Here is a 16,034-nt window from a genome sequence, read left to right as displayed (position 1 = left end):
AGGATATGGGGAGGGGGAAGGGTAAGCTGTGACAAAGCGAAAGAGAGGCATGGACATATATACACTACCAAACGTAAGGTAGATAGATAGTGGGAAGCAGCCGCAGAGCACAGGGAGATCAGCTCGGTGCTTTGTGACCGCCTGGAGGGGTGGGATGGGGAGGGTGGGAGGGAGGGAGATGCATGAGGGAAGGGATGTGGGAACAGATGTATATGTATGACTGATTCACTTTGTTATAAAGCAGAAACTAATTAAAAAAAAAAAACCTGAAAGTAAGACCCTCAGTTTTGGCCCTGGGCTTCCTTAGGTGGTTGATGCCCTTGGACACACTTCCCTCATAGCAATGGTGAGGACTGCTACCTTATGGGGTAAAAAAAATAATCTGCTGACTTTCACTATTGTACCTGAAACAAAGCTAAGAGGAAAATAATGTTGATTTTACATGTAGGTAAGTTCAATAGAATTTCACTTCATTTCACCTACATTCCAAACCACTAGAGCACTAACTGTTCACTGGAGACTTTAAGGTCATTGTAAAATGAGATGGCAGTCTGGTAATTAACTGATTTAATGTTGAGTGCCAAGACACAGTTGAGGCTCAAAACCCACAAACCTCAAATCCATTAAATTATCCTGTTTTGAATGTCTACTTCAGGAAAAATAAGCAGATGATTTTAAGATAGCTATTTCATTTTGTATAACCACAGTCTGAGGAAATGTTAAATTGTGTAGTCTAAGAAAGCTTTCAGAAGACTCAAGATGTGAGCTGATGTATTTCATTAAGGAAAGATCATTACCTCCTTGCTAATTTAGCCAAAAATATGATTTATCTTTAATATAAACTCCCAGATATGAAAAAATATACCATTGGATTTTAAATTATCAATAACAGTTAATCAATATTCAGGTTGCTTCAAGGATGCTAGAATTGATTTGATTATTTTATCACTTCCTTTATATTGTGCCTTCTCTGGATTTACAGTCAGGAATTTTTCAGATACAATTATATTTATAAATTTAATTTTCTTTTGCACTATTTGACAAACTAGGTGTATTCCCAGATTATAAAATTATTTTTTGGAAAAACAAACAAACAAACAAAACACATGCACCCCAATGTTCATAGCCTCACTATTTACAATAGCTAGGTCACTGAAGCAACCTAAATGTCCATCAACAGAGTAATGAATAAAGAAGACGTAGTACGTACATACAATGGAATATTACTCAGCCATAAAAAGGAATGAAGTTGGGTCATTTGCAGAGACGTGGATGGACCTAGAGAGTGTCATACAGAGTGAAGTATGTCAGAAAGAGAAAAGCAAATATCGTATAATAACACATATATGTGGAATCTAGAAAGATGGTATAGATGATCTTATTTGCAAAGCAGAAATAGAGACACAGATGTAGAGAACAAATGCATTGATACCAAGGGGGAAAGGGGTGGGTTGGGAAGAGTTGGGAGACTGGGATTGACACATATACATTATTGATAGTATGTATAAAATAGACAACTGATGGGAACATACTGTATAGCACAGGGAACTCTACCTAATGCACTGTGGTAACTTAAATGGGAGGGAAGTCCAAAAGGGAGGGGATATCTTTATGTGTATGGCTGATTCAATTTTTTTGTGTGTAGTGGAGGCTAACACAACATTGTAAAGCAACCATACTCCAATAAAAATTAATAATAGGGGGCTTCCCTGGTGGCGTAGTGGTTAAGAATCCGCCTGCCAATGCAGGGAACATGAGCCCTGGCCTGGGAATATCCCACATGCCATGGAGCAACTAAGCCTGTCTGCCACAACTACTGAGTCTGTGCTCTAGAGCCTGCGAGCCACAACTACTGAGCCCATGTGCCACTACTACTGAAGCCCGTGCGCCTAGAGCCCGTGCTCTGCAACAAAAGAAGCCACCACAATGAGAAGCCTGCACACCGTAACGAAGAGTAGCCCCACTCGCCGCAACTAGAGAAAGCCCACGCGCAGTAACGAAGACCCAACACAGCCAAAAATAAAAATAAATAAAATAGATTTATTTTTAAAAAATTAATAATAATAAAAAAAGATCTTCAGACATGGACGATCTACCTTAATTCCGCCCCCATGGTAAGTATTTTGCAAGTATCTTTAGGTGATACATACACAATAGGCACACAACTCTTTTATTATTCATTTTATTTTCATATAAATTAACATCCTAGAAAAATTAAAATAGAAACACTAAATACAGTATTGCACATAGCGATCTCTGTTAAATGCCCTATTATATCATTGAAGAAAGTCATGTACACATGGAGGGGCCGAAGGAGACAGGAGAACAGCAGAACAGCAACCCGAGAGCCACTACTGTGTCTGTGCATGTCGACTACAGACTGAAAGCTAAGGACCGTACTCTACATAAATACAAACATAGTTATGATTCAGAGTTTCTTTTTAAGTTGATTCCATAATTGGTTTACATTAGCAACACACTCTCCCCTTTATTCACAGCTGTACCCCAAAACATATCATTAAAGGAATTTTTAAAAATATCTATTAATGTTAGACAAAACCATCACAATGCATCAGGAGCTGACTTTAAAATACTTTCAGAGAGAGTGGAAGATTTACTTTTTTCCTCTCAATCTAAAATAAAATCTTTTCCTAGGCTCCTTTAGATCATAAATCCTTGCATACTCATTTCATAGTTTTTAATCAACTGCCATTAACACATAAAGACAACCCCAATCAGGTCACAATATTCAGGCAGCTGGGTTTAAGTAACAAGTTCTAGGTAGATGCCAATCCATCTAAAAGTTACTCTTTTTTTGCCAACAGTTAGTCATGTTTGGCAATTTTATGAGCATCATTTATTTAAATTCCTTAAAAGTATTGTGTCATTTTCTTTGTGAAGGGCAATGGTAAAAGTACAGAGAGGCACAACTTTGGTTTAATTGACCTTTGCTGCAGATTGGCTTTATGTAAGGTCCCAAAGGACATAGTTGATAAACACCCTCATTTCTGATTCCTGCCTATTTTAAATGATTTATAGGAAGGGATTTCCTTTTGCTATATTCTTTTCTATTCATTATCTGATGAGTAAAAAAAAATGATAATCTTCTTTCACAAATATATAGTTACAGAAACCAACCCAAGAGCTGGGAAAGCCTTGACTATGACATATATAAATGGTACTTCGATTTCAAAATAGAAAATTTATATGTAGATGTGAAACTGATACAAACAATTCACTAGAAATAACATTTTAACCATAACTCTAAATGCAGTGATGTGGAGTACTGGTCGTCAGTAGAAAGGAACGTGTTTCACTGTGACAGGGCTATTTGCACGTCAGTAAATTGGAGGTTACTGTTTAGCATGTTCAGAATTAATGCAGATACTGCCTCTTACACATGCTGTTTTGGTCTATTGGTAAAATACCATAAACTTTTACAAAAAGAAAAGGTGTCACATTCTCCACTGGCCTACTGCTTTTGCTTTTTTTTTTTTTTTTTTTTTAGTATACAGTAGAATTCAACAATCAGTGAACTATCTGGAAAACACAAAGATTATGCAAGAGGCCAAGAAGAAAAGTGATCAAAATGATGAGTTTCCTTCCTGCCCTCAGGTCGGCTGAATTCTGTGGAAGTGGCTGCAGGGACTCATTTTCTTTCTGCTTTTCGTTGTTCAGGTTTTCATGCTTATTTTCGCTTTCTGAAAATAAATGCACCAGGGAAGAGTTATAGTTGGAAGGAAGAACTTTAAAAAATGTATGGCGTTTAGAATAGCCCAAACAAGGTCTTTTCATTTGGATCAAATTCTCTGAAAAAAGGTTAAGATACACAAGGTCATAAAGGAAAAAAATAGAAGTAGAATCTGTTTTATCTTTTAGAATTTTCACTAAGACAAATCAATGAATGTTTTTGAGAAAAAAAAGTTTTGAAAATTTAGCTTCTAATCGACATGAAAGAATATCAGCTCACCTTTCTCACTTTCTCATATTTATGTGTGCAAATACATAAATATGAAAATTGAATCGAGGCTTCATCTCATGGTTAATGTGATTTAACTCTCTTCTATCCTTATAATACCGTAATTGTGGTTAATAAATAACTTCCTGCTCATCCTATACATGTACTTTAAGACTGTACTTTCATCAAAAAACCAAACCATAATATAATACTTGTTGTTACATAAGATTTTTATACAGAGAAACTGAAAGGAAAATATCTTTTAAATGAAGATATAATTTCTAACTTTTTCTAAATAAAGCTGGTTAATTGTATTCCAATTTGGTTTATTTGAATATCTTCCACTTAGACTATATTAGACTAACTCAATTCAAACTGCTCTTATTTTAAGGCCTAAAACATCGTCATTTACTTACACTGTGAGGTCAAATGACAACCCCTCGAACACTCAACAAAACATTGACAGTATCACAAGGGAAAACTCGTCATTTCCACCACCCTTTCCTCTCTGGGGGCACAACTTGGCGTTTTATTTTCAAGGGGAGAGCGGACAAAGAGGGAACACCTTGGCTTGTTACACTCAGGCTGTGAGCTGACAGCTGCTGGGCAGCCGACTCCGCAGAGCCTGAGCCCTGGTCCCGGCAAAGGACAACACTGCACCTGGCATTTCATGTGTTAGATCCCAAGGGTGCTCATCCAATTACAACAGTTGTGCTGTGACCCGTGTGTGATGAGGAAAGTGAACGATGGCCCCCAACTCTGCCAGCAACCCCACACACATACGTGCACCCCCTCAGTGGATTTATCTTAATTGTTAGTCTTTGAATGCTGAACCCTGAGATTCTTTTAGCCTTTGGGGCCTGATTAAAGGCAGAAGGAAAAGGAGATTCTTTAAGTCAGAGGCTCATTATTTGTTCAAACTTAAGAGGAAAATAATTAAAATATTATTAGATAAATTCGTATATATTGAGAAAAGAGTGCTTAAAAGCCAAACAAAATCACAAGTTAAAAAAACAGAATAAATACTTACAATTCCAGAGTCATGCCTTGGTTTTATTTTATAAAGTGATTTTCCCTTTTTCTGCCTACACACCTCTTCAGCTTCTTTTACTCTGGGTGGGGGAGAAAACACACAATTAAGCAAAGATTTAGAAAGCTCACTACAATCCACCTATAGCAGGTGATTTATTAGAGAAAAATACCACATACCACAATGTCACCCGATATTTGATTTAAAAACAGAATGTTAGAGCTAGAGGCGAATTCACCTAGTGGTTCTTAACTTGGAATCAAAGGATGTGGAATGGAATAGAATACAGCACATTTATATTTTTAGGTTACACTTTATCCTATACTAACGGAGTCTTACATTCAGAAGGAAAGTAAAGAAATATCCTTCATTTTCAGGTGAGGGTGCTGAGCTTGGCTCCATTACATAAATGGGGCTGCCACTATTACATAAATCAGAAGCATTAAATAATTAAATAAGCAGTACCATATAAAAACTCATATGTTTATTTAAAACAGTCTCAGGTTCAGTTTCCATATAGCGTTTCCCCAGGCATGGAAGTCTGTGCAATGAATACTTGGGGTGGTTTTTTAAAAATTGAGCTTCATCAAGCATGGGAATGAGCCATTGGAAAGCAGAAAATAGAGAGTGAGCAGTAATGTTTGAACGCGTCTAGGATTTCTTTTTAAACACACGCTCCAAAGGAAAACAGTATTGAGTTTACCAGAGGAACAGTTAAAAGAGGACGTCATGGGGAGGGAGGTCGTGCAGCAAGTCTGGCTCTGCTGTCTGACGCTGGGTAACGTCTGCTCGCTCTGCCCTCTGTGTCCCTTAGGAAGGACATGGGCTCGATAATGCAGAAGAGCATCACTAAGAAGATCACACAGAGCTGCTGCAAAGGTCCAAAAAGTTTTACTTTAAAAGTTCTTTAGAGTAACACAATTATATTCCTATAAGGATGCTAAAAAAAAATCAGTCCATGACTTTATAAACAGACATATTTATATATATATAAAAAAGTTCTTTATAAAATACTGTAAAATGTTACCAATGATTGCTTTAACTAAACAAATAGTAAGAAATCTGTAAACTGGAATTCTATTAATAAAAATAGGTGCCATAAGAAAGAAAATAACCTATTAGGTTAATTTGTTTTTATTACTGTGGTTTTCCTCGGGAATTAAAAATAGAATATTTCTGGAGAAACTGAAAAGGCCGTGACTTATCTTAATAAAAGACTTAGATCTTGAAACCTGTTTCCTGAAAGAAATGAGTTTTAAATATATTTCTTGAGCCTGATGGTAAAATTTCTAATGATAGAAGAACCCCTGTTTTTAAACAACAGAAGGAAACAAATCATGGAGTACAGCAGCTATGAGGTTACTGTTACAGCTCACAGCAAAGGGTAACAGATCAAAGTAACTCCTTTTGGATGTAAAATGCCTGCTGACTTGCTAATGTCAGTAATTCCAGAAAATGATGACAGTTTAGAAGACAATCCATTGTTACCACTTCTACCACTTTCTTCCCAAGCCATAAATTTGCCTTTAATCTTTTCTCCAAACATTTGAATTCAAACACATTATAACAAACTAAGGATTGCAGAGTTCCCATCTTCCTCTGAAATAACTATCAGTTAATATAAGTTGAAATATTTGGACAAGAAATTAAGGAAAACTTTTTTTTTTTTTTTTTTAGCAGTTAGCAAAAATCCAGTAGGTCCCCTTTTAAATTTACTTGGAGCTCTTTAAAGCGTTTTGTAACATTTAAAAAAATCTACTTCACAAGTTTATAAATCACCAAAGCATCTTAATTTTCTCACTATCTTACTTAACTTGTTCTTAAAACAGTTTTTTCTAAGTATCACAGGAAGCTGAGTCTAATACAAACATATTAAATTTTACACAAAAACAAGTCCAGCCATTCCCACAGCAGACACAAGGAGAGCTAGAGAGAGTGGTCAGGGAGCCCTCGCAGTGACTGGGCACCGGGCTAAGGACACTTAAGCCCGGCGTCTGTCAGGGGAGAGGCCCGTGCGCACAGAGGCTGGGGCGCTCGGAGCCCAGCGCCGGGTTCGGGGGCTGTGCCCCGAGGGGACCCTGGGGTTGGCGGGTGGGGTTCCTGAAATCCTTCGGAAGCAGGTCGACAGCTGAGCTTCGTTTCAAAGAGAAATCTTAATTTTCCATACTTTTCTTGGAAGGGGAAATGGGGCTGAGGGTGAGGGGAGAGGGCTTGTACAGAGTAACCTGGGGGCGCCGCAGGGACCCTGCTGCCTGGGACCCGCCACCGAGGCAAGAGCTCCCCCGCTCCGGTGCTTCCCTGTCCGACCGGGGCGAGTGGTCCTTGCGTCCCCAGACCCCGGCCGCGCACATGGCTCCCGAGCGGTCGCTCAAAGTCAGGAGCAGAGGGATCATGGAGAATCAGATAAAACGTAGCTCCCGGGCCCCCGCGTGTCTGTTCTGGGTCAGGTGTCTCTGTTCCCCCACCGTACCCCGCCACCCCCCACCCCCACCCCGCCAGGACGCGCTCGGGAGCAGCACTGGGAGAGTCTGATCTGATGTGGGCGCCTGTGGGCGACACCAGGAGAAGCTGCGCCCCGGAACCGAGGCGGCGGTTCCCCACGCAGCGCCCCAGGACCCCGGCGCTCCCTCCCCCTCGAGGCAACGCCGTGAACCCCGGGTCACGACCCCAAACCGCAGGAATGGGCTCCCTGCTGTCCCCTTGGGGCCCACCCATCCTAAGTCTCCTAGCAAATGCTGCTTCTTCCAAAGGCCAATTTTATTTCAACAAAACTCTGACAACAAGACATTTTCCCCACACTTTAGGCAGGAAAAAAGAATGTGTCCCTGGAGGTGAGCGTGCCGCCAGAGTTGGCAGAAATAAGAGGAAAAATAATGAGGTGAGCCGGAAGGGAGAGGGCCCCCGAGTGCGCTCCTACTTGGGCCTCCCTCTGGGGGCCAGGAGGAGTTCTCGGCTCCAAGTGCAGGCCTCTTGAGTAACCCTCTTCCCTCCTGCCTCGCCCCTCATTCAATGAGTGCTAAAATTTCCTAAACTGAGTAGGAAAAAGACGTTCATTTCATAACTAGATATTAAGTGAAAAGGCACAGTGGTGATAACTTTTCAAATAACAAAAATGACCTACACGTCATATTTGGAAAGGAGGAGGGGAGTGAAAAGAGGGATAGTACTTCATTTTTAAAGAGAAAGCAGTCACATGAGGAAGGAGGAAGTCAGGGCTTGGCTGAAGGGGACAGTCCTTGGCCTGCACTGGAGTTTAACCTCCAGTTAGGAGGGGTCTGTGGTTGGCATATGGATTCATAGCTCTTGTGCATGATTCACGAAGATGATTTCTTTTTAATGTGGCTGCATTCACACAAAAGGGACTGCCAGGGCGTTCGTTAATCAAGACTTGACTCTATTAGTCAGTCTCCCAAGGCAACAGAAATAAAAGCAAAAAAAAATGGGACCTGATCAAACTTACAAACTTTTGTACTGCAAAGGAAACCATAAACAAAATGAAAAGACAACCTACTGGCTGGGAAAAATATTTGCAAATGATGCAACTGACAAGGGCTTAATTTCCAATATACAAACAGCTCACACAACTCAGTAATAAAAAACCAAACAACCCAACTGAAAACTGGGCAGAAGATGAAGACATTTCTTCAAAGAAGACATACAGATGGCCAATAGGCACATGAAAAGATGATCAACATTGCTAATTATTAGAGAAATGCAAATCAAAACTACAATGAGGTACCACCTCATGGCCATAATCAAAAAGTATACAGATAACAAATGCTGGTGAAGGTGCGGAGAAAAGGGAACCCTCCCACTGTTGGTGGGAATGTAAATTGGAGCAGCCACTATGGGAAACAGTCTGGAGGTTCCTCAAAAAACTAAAAATAGAGTTACCGTATGATCCAGCAATCCCACTCATGGGCATGCATCCAGACAAAACTATAATTCAAAAAGATACATGCACCCCTATGTTCACAGCAGCACTATTCACAATAGCTAAGACATGGAAACAACCTAAACGTCCATCAACAGATGAATGGATAAAGAAGATGTTATATATACATGCAATGGAGTATTACTCAGCCATAAAAAGAATGAAATAATGCCATTTGCAGCAACATGGATGGGCCTAGAGATTATCATACTAAGCAAAGTCAGAAAGAGAAAGACAAATACCATATGATATCACTTATATGTGGAATCTAACATATGACACAACTGAACTTATCTACAAAACAGAAACAGACTCACAGACACAGAGAACAGACTTGTGGTTGCCAGTTGGGAGGGGGCTGAGGGAGAGATGGCTTAGGAGTTTGGGATTAGCAGATGCAAACTATTATATATAGGAGGAGTAAACAACAAGGTCCTACTGTATAGTACAGGGAACAATATTCAATATCCTATGATAAACTATAATGGAAAAGAATATAAAAATATATATGTATGTATAACTGAATCACTCTGCTGTACAGCAGAAATTAACATTGTAAGTCAACTATACTTCAATAAAATAAACTAAAAAAAAAGATTTTTACCTTATTAGATAACTAAAAAGGGAAGTAAAAATTTTTCAGATGACATCTTTGGTAGGCTAATTCTAACAACTGCAACTTCTAACCAGAAATTTAGACAACAAAGAAAATATGAACAAAAACAAATGATGTGATAAGGAAAACTCTTCTCTCATCACTTTTAGTGGTTTCGGAAAAACAACAACACAGAAAGCAGAGACTAGAAAACAGGAAAGGTAGACAGAACAGAAGGATACAAACAGTATATCATGGCCATGAAATTGGATGTTTATGTTAAATTTTGGTGTAATATCTTTTATTGTCCATAAAACTTCAGACACAACAATGTGCTGAATACTTTTCAAAAGTATGCACTTATCCCTCAAATGAAGGACCAAAAGTAATAAAAGAATATGAGGCTCTCCTTGATCTTTTAAGGGAGAATTTAATCGTGGGAAAAAACCAAAAAACAGATGGAATCAGGTTTGGAAAACAGAGTAGGTGACCAATTTGAACAAATATTTTTTGTTCTTAATTTTTGTCCTGGCAATGGGTCAGAAAGAGTTAGATAAATGAATGGGTGATTCCCAGTAAGTGGAAACTCATTCTCTACAAGGACCAATCTTTGTATAACCATTTTTTTTGTGTGTGTGTGTGTGTGGCTTTTTTTTTTTCTTTTTTTCGGTACTTGGGCCTCTCACTGCTGTGGCCTGTTGTGGCCTCTCCCGTTGCGGAGCACAGGCGCCGGACGCGCAGGCTCAGCGGCCATAGCTCACGGGCTCAGCCACTCCACGGCATGCGGGATCCTCCTGGACCGGGCCACGAACCCGTGTCCCCTGAATCGGCAGGCGGACTCTCAACCATTGCGCCACCAGGGAAGCCCTGTATAACCAATTTTGAATAGACTTTTTGAAAAAATGAAACGTTTCTCTTTCTTAAATAAATGGAAATATTTAACCTTTACTTGATGCCGCCTTCATCACTGTTGTGATGTGCGGACTCAGGCCTCCCTCAAGGCTCCGAAGGCGTCGACAGCAGCTCACCCACTCTGACGCCACCCTGTGCTCTGTTGGACTTGACCTCACAGCCAGTTTTAAATCCTCTGTCTGTTCCTAAGATGGCACGTTGTGATCACTCCTCACGGTGCCAGCATATTTGCCTTACGTAGAGCCTCTCTCTTCTTTAAAAAATTCCTGTCCTCTCTAGAGGGGAAAACCAGACAACTAAGCTCATTTAAATGAGCCTCAAATTAGAGCAATAATGCTCTGAGTTCAGTCCCAGCTACACAGATACAGCTCCTGGGCCGGGAGGCAGTCCTGTCAGCTGCCAGGGCTTCTCCCCCACACACCGCCCTCCACCTCCCACAGCTGGGTCTGGAAGGTTAGGATGGCCAGGAGTCTGACTCACAGTCGGGCAGGACAGGACAGTGACAGCCAGCGACAGCGCTCAGCGTGTCTGGTGAGAAGATCCTAAGATACCGCACAACCCGACCTGCCCATTCAGCAGCTTGTTTGGGAAGATGTCAAGTAAGGCTGGAGTGAATGTGAAACCTGAAATTCAAGCTTATCAAGGTAGAGAAGTGTGACACCATTAGTCAGTAATGACAGATTTTGTGATGCTACAGAGAATACAGGATAAGGAGTGAGCATTTTGTGATCAATGTGACTATGAGATGAGTCCTCCGTTGAAACTGTTGTCTGGGCAAAAATGACTGCAGAAAACATAACATCTCTATGTGTTAAAGCTTAAAATTTCAAGAAAACTCTTATACTAAATTTATCTTCTAAAAAAAAAAGTGGTAAGTGTAACCTAAAAAGAAGCTAAATAAATTTCAATACATCTATATAGATTTTTATTCCCTACATGCAAAAATTTTCAGTTGTAACAGCTTCACTTGGCTTTAAGATATTAAGCTTAGAAGTTATTAAGCATAGAAAATTTGAGTCCAGGAGACTGAGAATATTTTTAAGGTTTATATCACAGAGAAGACAAAGGTAGGTGACAGAATGAAAAATATTTTTTTATCATAGAATTTCTTGAAACAGCATAATCTATAAAAATACTGAATCACTATGTTGTACACCTGAAACTAACATAATGTAAGTCAACTATACTTCAATTAAAAAAAAGAAACTAGTTTAAATTCCAATAATAATTTTGCCCTTAATACAATTGGATACATTTATACTAAAGGTTATTCTAAACAGAGAGGGTGGTTTCTGATTTCTCTCCTAATAAAAATGTATATTTCTCTGCACTTTCCTTCCCAAGCCCCAGACCCATTTATTGTAAGGCAAACATACAAAAAGTTCAATGTGATTCAGTGTAAAGACAGTTTGTGAGATGCTACAGTGACACAGACACAGAGAAGAGAAACCACATGTCCCTGTGGCCCGCAGGCCGGGTAATCTTTATCTACTTTGTAGAGCAAACACCCGGCGGCCTCACCCTCATTAAGAAAACAGGTACGCTATCGTCATTCAATGGAATGAGAAGTAACACTGAGCAGTAACAATCTGGTCTAAGTGAGTGTCTGGCCGGTTCACTGCCCGCCGGGGCGGGGGCGCGGGGTCCCTTCGTGGAGATGGGTCTCCGCCCACCCGCTGAGAGCAGACCACTCCCCCGCCCAGCTCAGCGGAGTCCCCACCGCTGCCTACTAAGCCCAGAGAAACCATTCTAATCCAAGAGAGGGGAGGGGGCTCTGGACGGAGGCTGGGTGGAGCTGGCATGCGGCTCCAGTAGAGCCGGAAGCAGGTGTAGACGTCCTGTGGACTCGACTTCGTCTAGGCCTGCCCTCCTTTATGACCGAGATGCTCACCTCCCCGCAACCCCCCTGAAAATATAGTGGAAACAATCAACCACAGCGCTCCTTATCACTGCAAGGGAAAAGAACTGAAGTCTCGTCAGGCACGTATTTCTGAATTTGAATCTAATTTCTGAATTTCATCGCTCATACTCTCTCTTTCAGAGAAAACCGCCTCTGCGCCTCCAGGGCTGACGGCGCAGTTAGAACCAGCGAGCGCACGGCTGCAGCGACTCATGGCGGCCACGCTTTACACGACCCCCGCCCGGGGACCGGCCTGGGGAACCCCGCCTGGGGACGGTGCCTCGGAGACTGGCCTGGGGACCCCCGCCTGAAGACCACGCCTCGGGGACCAGCCTGGGGACCCCCGCCCCTGGACCACGCCTCGGAGTAGAGGTGGGTCAAAAGAGAGGAATCATTCATTCATAAGAAAACATTCAAGCAGTCAAATGAATTCTTTATAGTCGGCATCTCTTTGATAAATGTCTAATGTTCTACAAATGTAGGACATTGTAACTCATGGATGAGCTACCATAGGAAGAAATGTTTCTCCCTAGGTTTGGAAAGGCTGTGGGTGAGGAAAGATGGGTCCGGAGGACACGGCTGGGTTCTCCGGCTGGGCTCTCACTTCAAGGCAAACAAAACAAAAAATCACACACACACACACATCTCAGAATAACCCCATGAGGTGGGTACTGCTGTTACCCAACTTTTACGGTGAAGAAACTGAAACTTAAAATGGTCACATTACTCGCTTAGGGTCAGAAACCAACGTTGCAGATTCAGACAGACACAGACAACACCTCCTCAGCTCTAGCTGTAATAAGCATCGCTCTGTGTGGCCTCCTCACAAAGCAAAGGCACGGGATGATGAAAAACACGGCCACCGGGCTTCCCTGGTGGCGCAGTGGTTGAGAGTCCGCCTGCCGATGCAGGGTACACGGGTTCGTGCCCTGGTCTGGGAAGGTCCCACATGCCGCGGAGCGGCTGGGCCAGTGAGCCATGGCCGCTGAGCCTGCGTGTCTGGAGCCTGTGCTCCGCAACGGGAGAGGCCACAACAGTGACAGGCCCGCGTACCGCAAAACAAAACAAGACAACAACAAAAAAACACGGCCACCAAAACATTCCTCTAGTTATTTATATGTACATAGTTATTTACATTTATGTATTTACACTTATCATGTATTTATATATTTACATTCATTATATTAATTTATATTTATTATTTTTATCTCTGTTTATTTAGAAGCATTTAATTTTAAAAGACTGAATTTTCTAAAACTCTGAACATATAAAACGTGGCAGGTTAAAATGGTTTTTGAAAGAGAAACTATTTGGGAAAGTGGGTGCATGTGTTTTACTAGCTCCTGGGAAGAAGCAGTATAACTGGACAAATTCTGAACCCTATTCAAGGAAAAGTATTAATGGAAACACAGTGGGCTGTAAGGTTCATCTTTGAAAAAGGAAAACATGCAAGATCATCCGGAGAAAAAACTACCACCACATTTTCTTGATTCTAATTTCTAGGAGGAATTCTTGACAGTGGCTCTCTACATAAGGGATGTGAACTGTAGTCAGTAAAAATCTAAAAATACAGAAGACAGAGAAACTTTTCCAATGGCTTTTTTCTTTTTAAACACAAATTCTCAATATAAACAGCAACTAAATTTTAAGCTTTAACTCAATGAAGGCATTTCTGAGGAAAGGGGAGTCGGCACACACTTGGAGTGTGTTGTGCCCTTGCTTTTTGGTGATCTAACCTGATAGAGGGCTACAACTCTGAGAAACCCAGAAGGACAGTGAGCACATTTCCCCCACTATCTCAGATCCCAATGGTCTCAACTGAACAGCAGTCGGTAGGTGGTTAGAGTCTCTGACAAATGTTGGAAATGCTGACACACTGTGCTGCTGAAGATGGGAGATGCATTTACCATAGGGACTAGATGATTAAACAGTAAGGTTCACACTCCACTGTGTAAATGAAGACCATGAATTATATTCTGTCAAACCAGAGTATCATTTTCTCATGTTCTTCCACAAGGAATTTACCGTGGCATCAGAAAAAGTGGAGAAATCTGGAAGGTGCCATTTAGAACGTTTAAAAATGCCTAGATGATAAGCTTTTAACAGTTACTGAAAATAGTAATATTTGTATTCATAAACATGTTAGGATTTTAAAGCTCTGATAACAGTTTTCACTGTTAATTTAAAATCTGTCATTTAAAAAGAAGGGTTTCTTTTTCTCATGGCTCTTGTAGTAGAGACTATTTTAATTCTATATTAGACCCAGATTTACATGGAATTTACAAAAGTAGCTCAGCTGATGTGCCCTTTGTCTAAGTCCCATAACAATGACCATGTTCTTTCTGTAGGTATTGAGGATCCTCAATAAAATGGTTAAAATGACAGTTCCTGGTCTCACAACTTCATGATAGTAAATAAAATGAACTTCTGTCATACATGATGGCCAAAACTATTATAAAATCACATTTGACAGCAAAGTGCCTCTTTTATTACAGGAGACCAGTGTTGTTTACTACATTTGACATTTTTTGTGCAAACATCCTTTTACTATTTCCACCTGTGTTAAGATATTTTAATTTCAGCAATTCCTCTTTTTTTCTTTTGCATATGGTTCAGAAAAGCATCTGATTATAGCTAGTGAGATACAAATTTAAGTTCTATTGGTACTCACACTATGGTTTTTCTTTTGACAATTCAATACCAAGGAGGATGTGGGTGAATAACCTGGATCCTATTCTTTTAGAAAAAACTTTTTTTGATGGGGCTCAAGGGCTATTAGACATAGGGATTAGTTTATAGCGAGTTTATCATGTTTCTTCCCCATAAAACTCAAAAAAGAGTACAACAGAGCTATTAATATCATAATGGTTTAGAGCCTTGTGAGAGAGAGATGTGGGTGATACAACACAGGAATACATCAAGGAAACACACATATGAAGGGAGAACAAAAACACGCAATTTTTGCGTTAAAAATATGCTGTTCATCCCCCCATCAAATAAAAAATACCTCTCATCCCCCGTCCCCTCCAGTGAGACCTTCCTTCTCTTTACATGTACTGGCCCCTCCAGAGAGCTGCCCATCATCCCCTTCTCCACGTCTGCGCCCATCTAACCAGGCGTCTGTCACAGACCACCTGATGGTGCCTGCTCTTGTGATGTCACTGCTTCCCCCAAGTTCCCAAATCCAAAGGTCGATTCGCCTTCCACTCCCGCAAGCACCAGCAGCTCTGCTTTATGGCCTCCTTCTGGAAGTCTCACTGACCTGTCCACCAGGCTCCACAATCTGCCCTAGAACCCCTCTCTACAGCCCAGCCGTCTTCTACCTTTCTCCTCCTGCTCACTCTGTTCCAGCCACTGCAGCCTCCCCCCCAGGGCTTTGCACTTGCCGCTCCGTCTGGAATGTTCTGTCTCAAAATCCCCTGGTTTCTTCCATCACTTCCTTCAAGTCCCGGCTTATCAGTCGCTTCTCAGAAAGCGCTGCCCGGCAGGCTTACATGCACCGCCAGCACCTCCTCCAGCCCTCTTTTCCCTCTACCCAAAGTCCCCAGAGGACAGAGCGGGCCTCCCTCCTGACTGAGCACTGGCACAGGGCACCTTCAGAGAACTCCGGACAACACAAGGCAGGTGCAGCTCACGCTAGGAGGACCATATGCCCTTTTAGTAAATGCAGAGTGGCCACATCCTCTCTGAGGCACGGCTACCCAA

The 16,034-nt window shown here is 41.3% G+C and overlaps 1 protein-coding gene across 1 annotated transcript in view; it reads right to left on the bottom strand.

The window, feature by feature from the left end:
• Positions 1 to 3,674: 3,674 nt before the first annotated feature.
• The window catches only part of FMN2 (formin 2), a gene marked incomplete at both ends in the record, with an annotated part of 267,482 nt that continues 255,122 nt past the window's right edge, over positions 3,675 to 16,034 (bottom strand). Inside the window, 2 exons of the mRNA XM_079711279.1 lie at positions 3,675 to 3,701; positions 4,989 to 5,070. Coding sequence (XP_079567405.1) covers positions 3,675 to 3,701; positions 4,989 to 5,070 — 109 coding nt within the window. The remainder of the gene's footprint in view (positions 3,702 to 4,988; positions 5,071 to 16,034) is intronic.

This window comes from Hyperoodon ampullatus (genome assembly GCF_949752795.1).
Source record: "Hyperoodon ampullatus genome assembly, chromosome: 1".
NCBI classification, from domain to species: domain Eukaryota; kingdom Metazoa; phylum Chordata; class Mammalia; order Artiodactyla; family Ziphiidae; genus Hyperoodon; species Hyperoodon ampullatus.
This window is presented reverse-complemented; position numbering and strand designations above follow the sequence as displayed.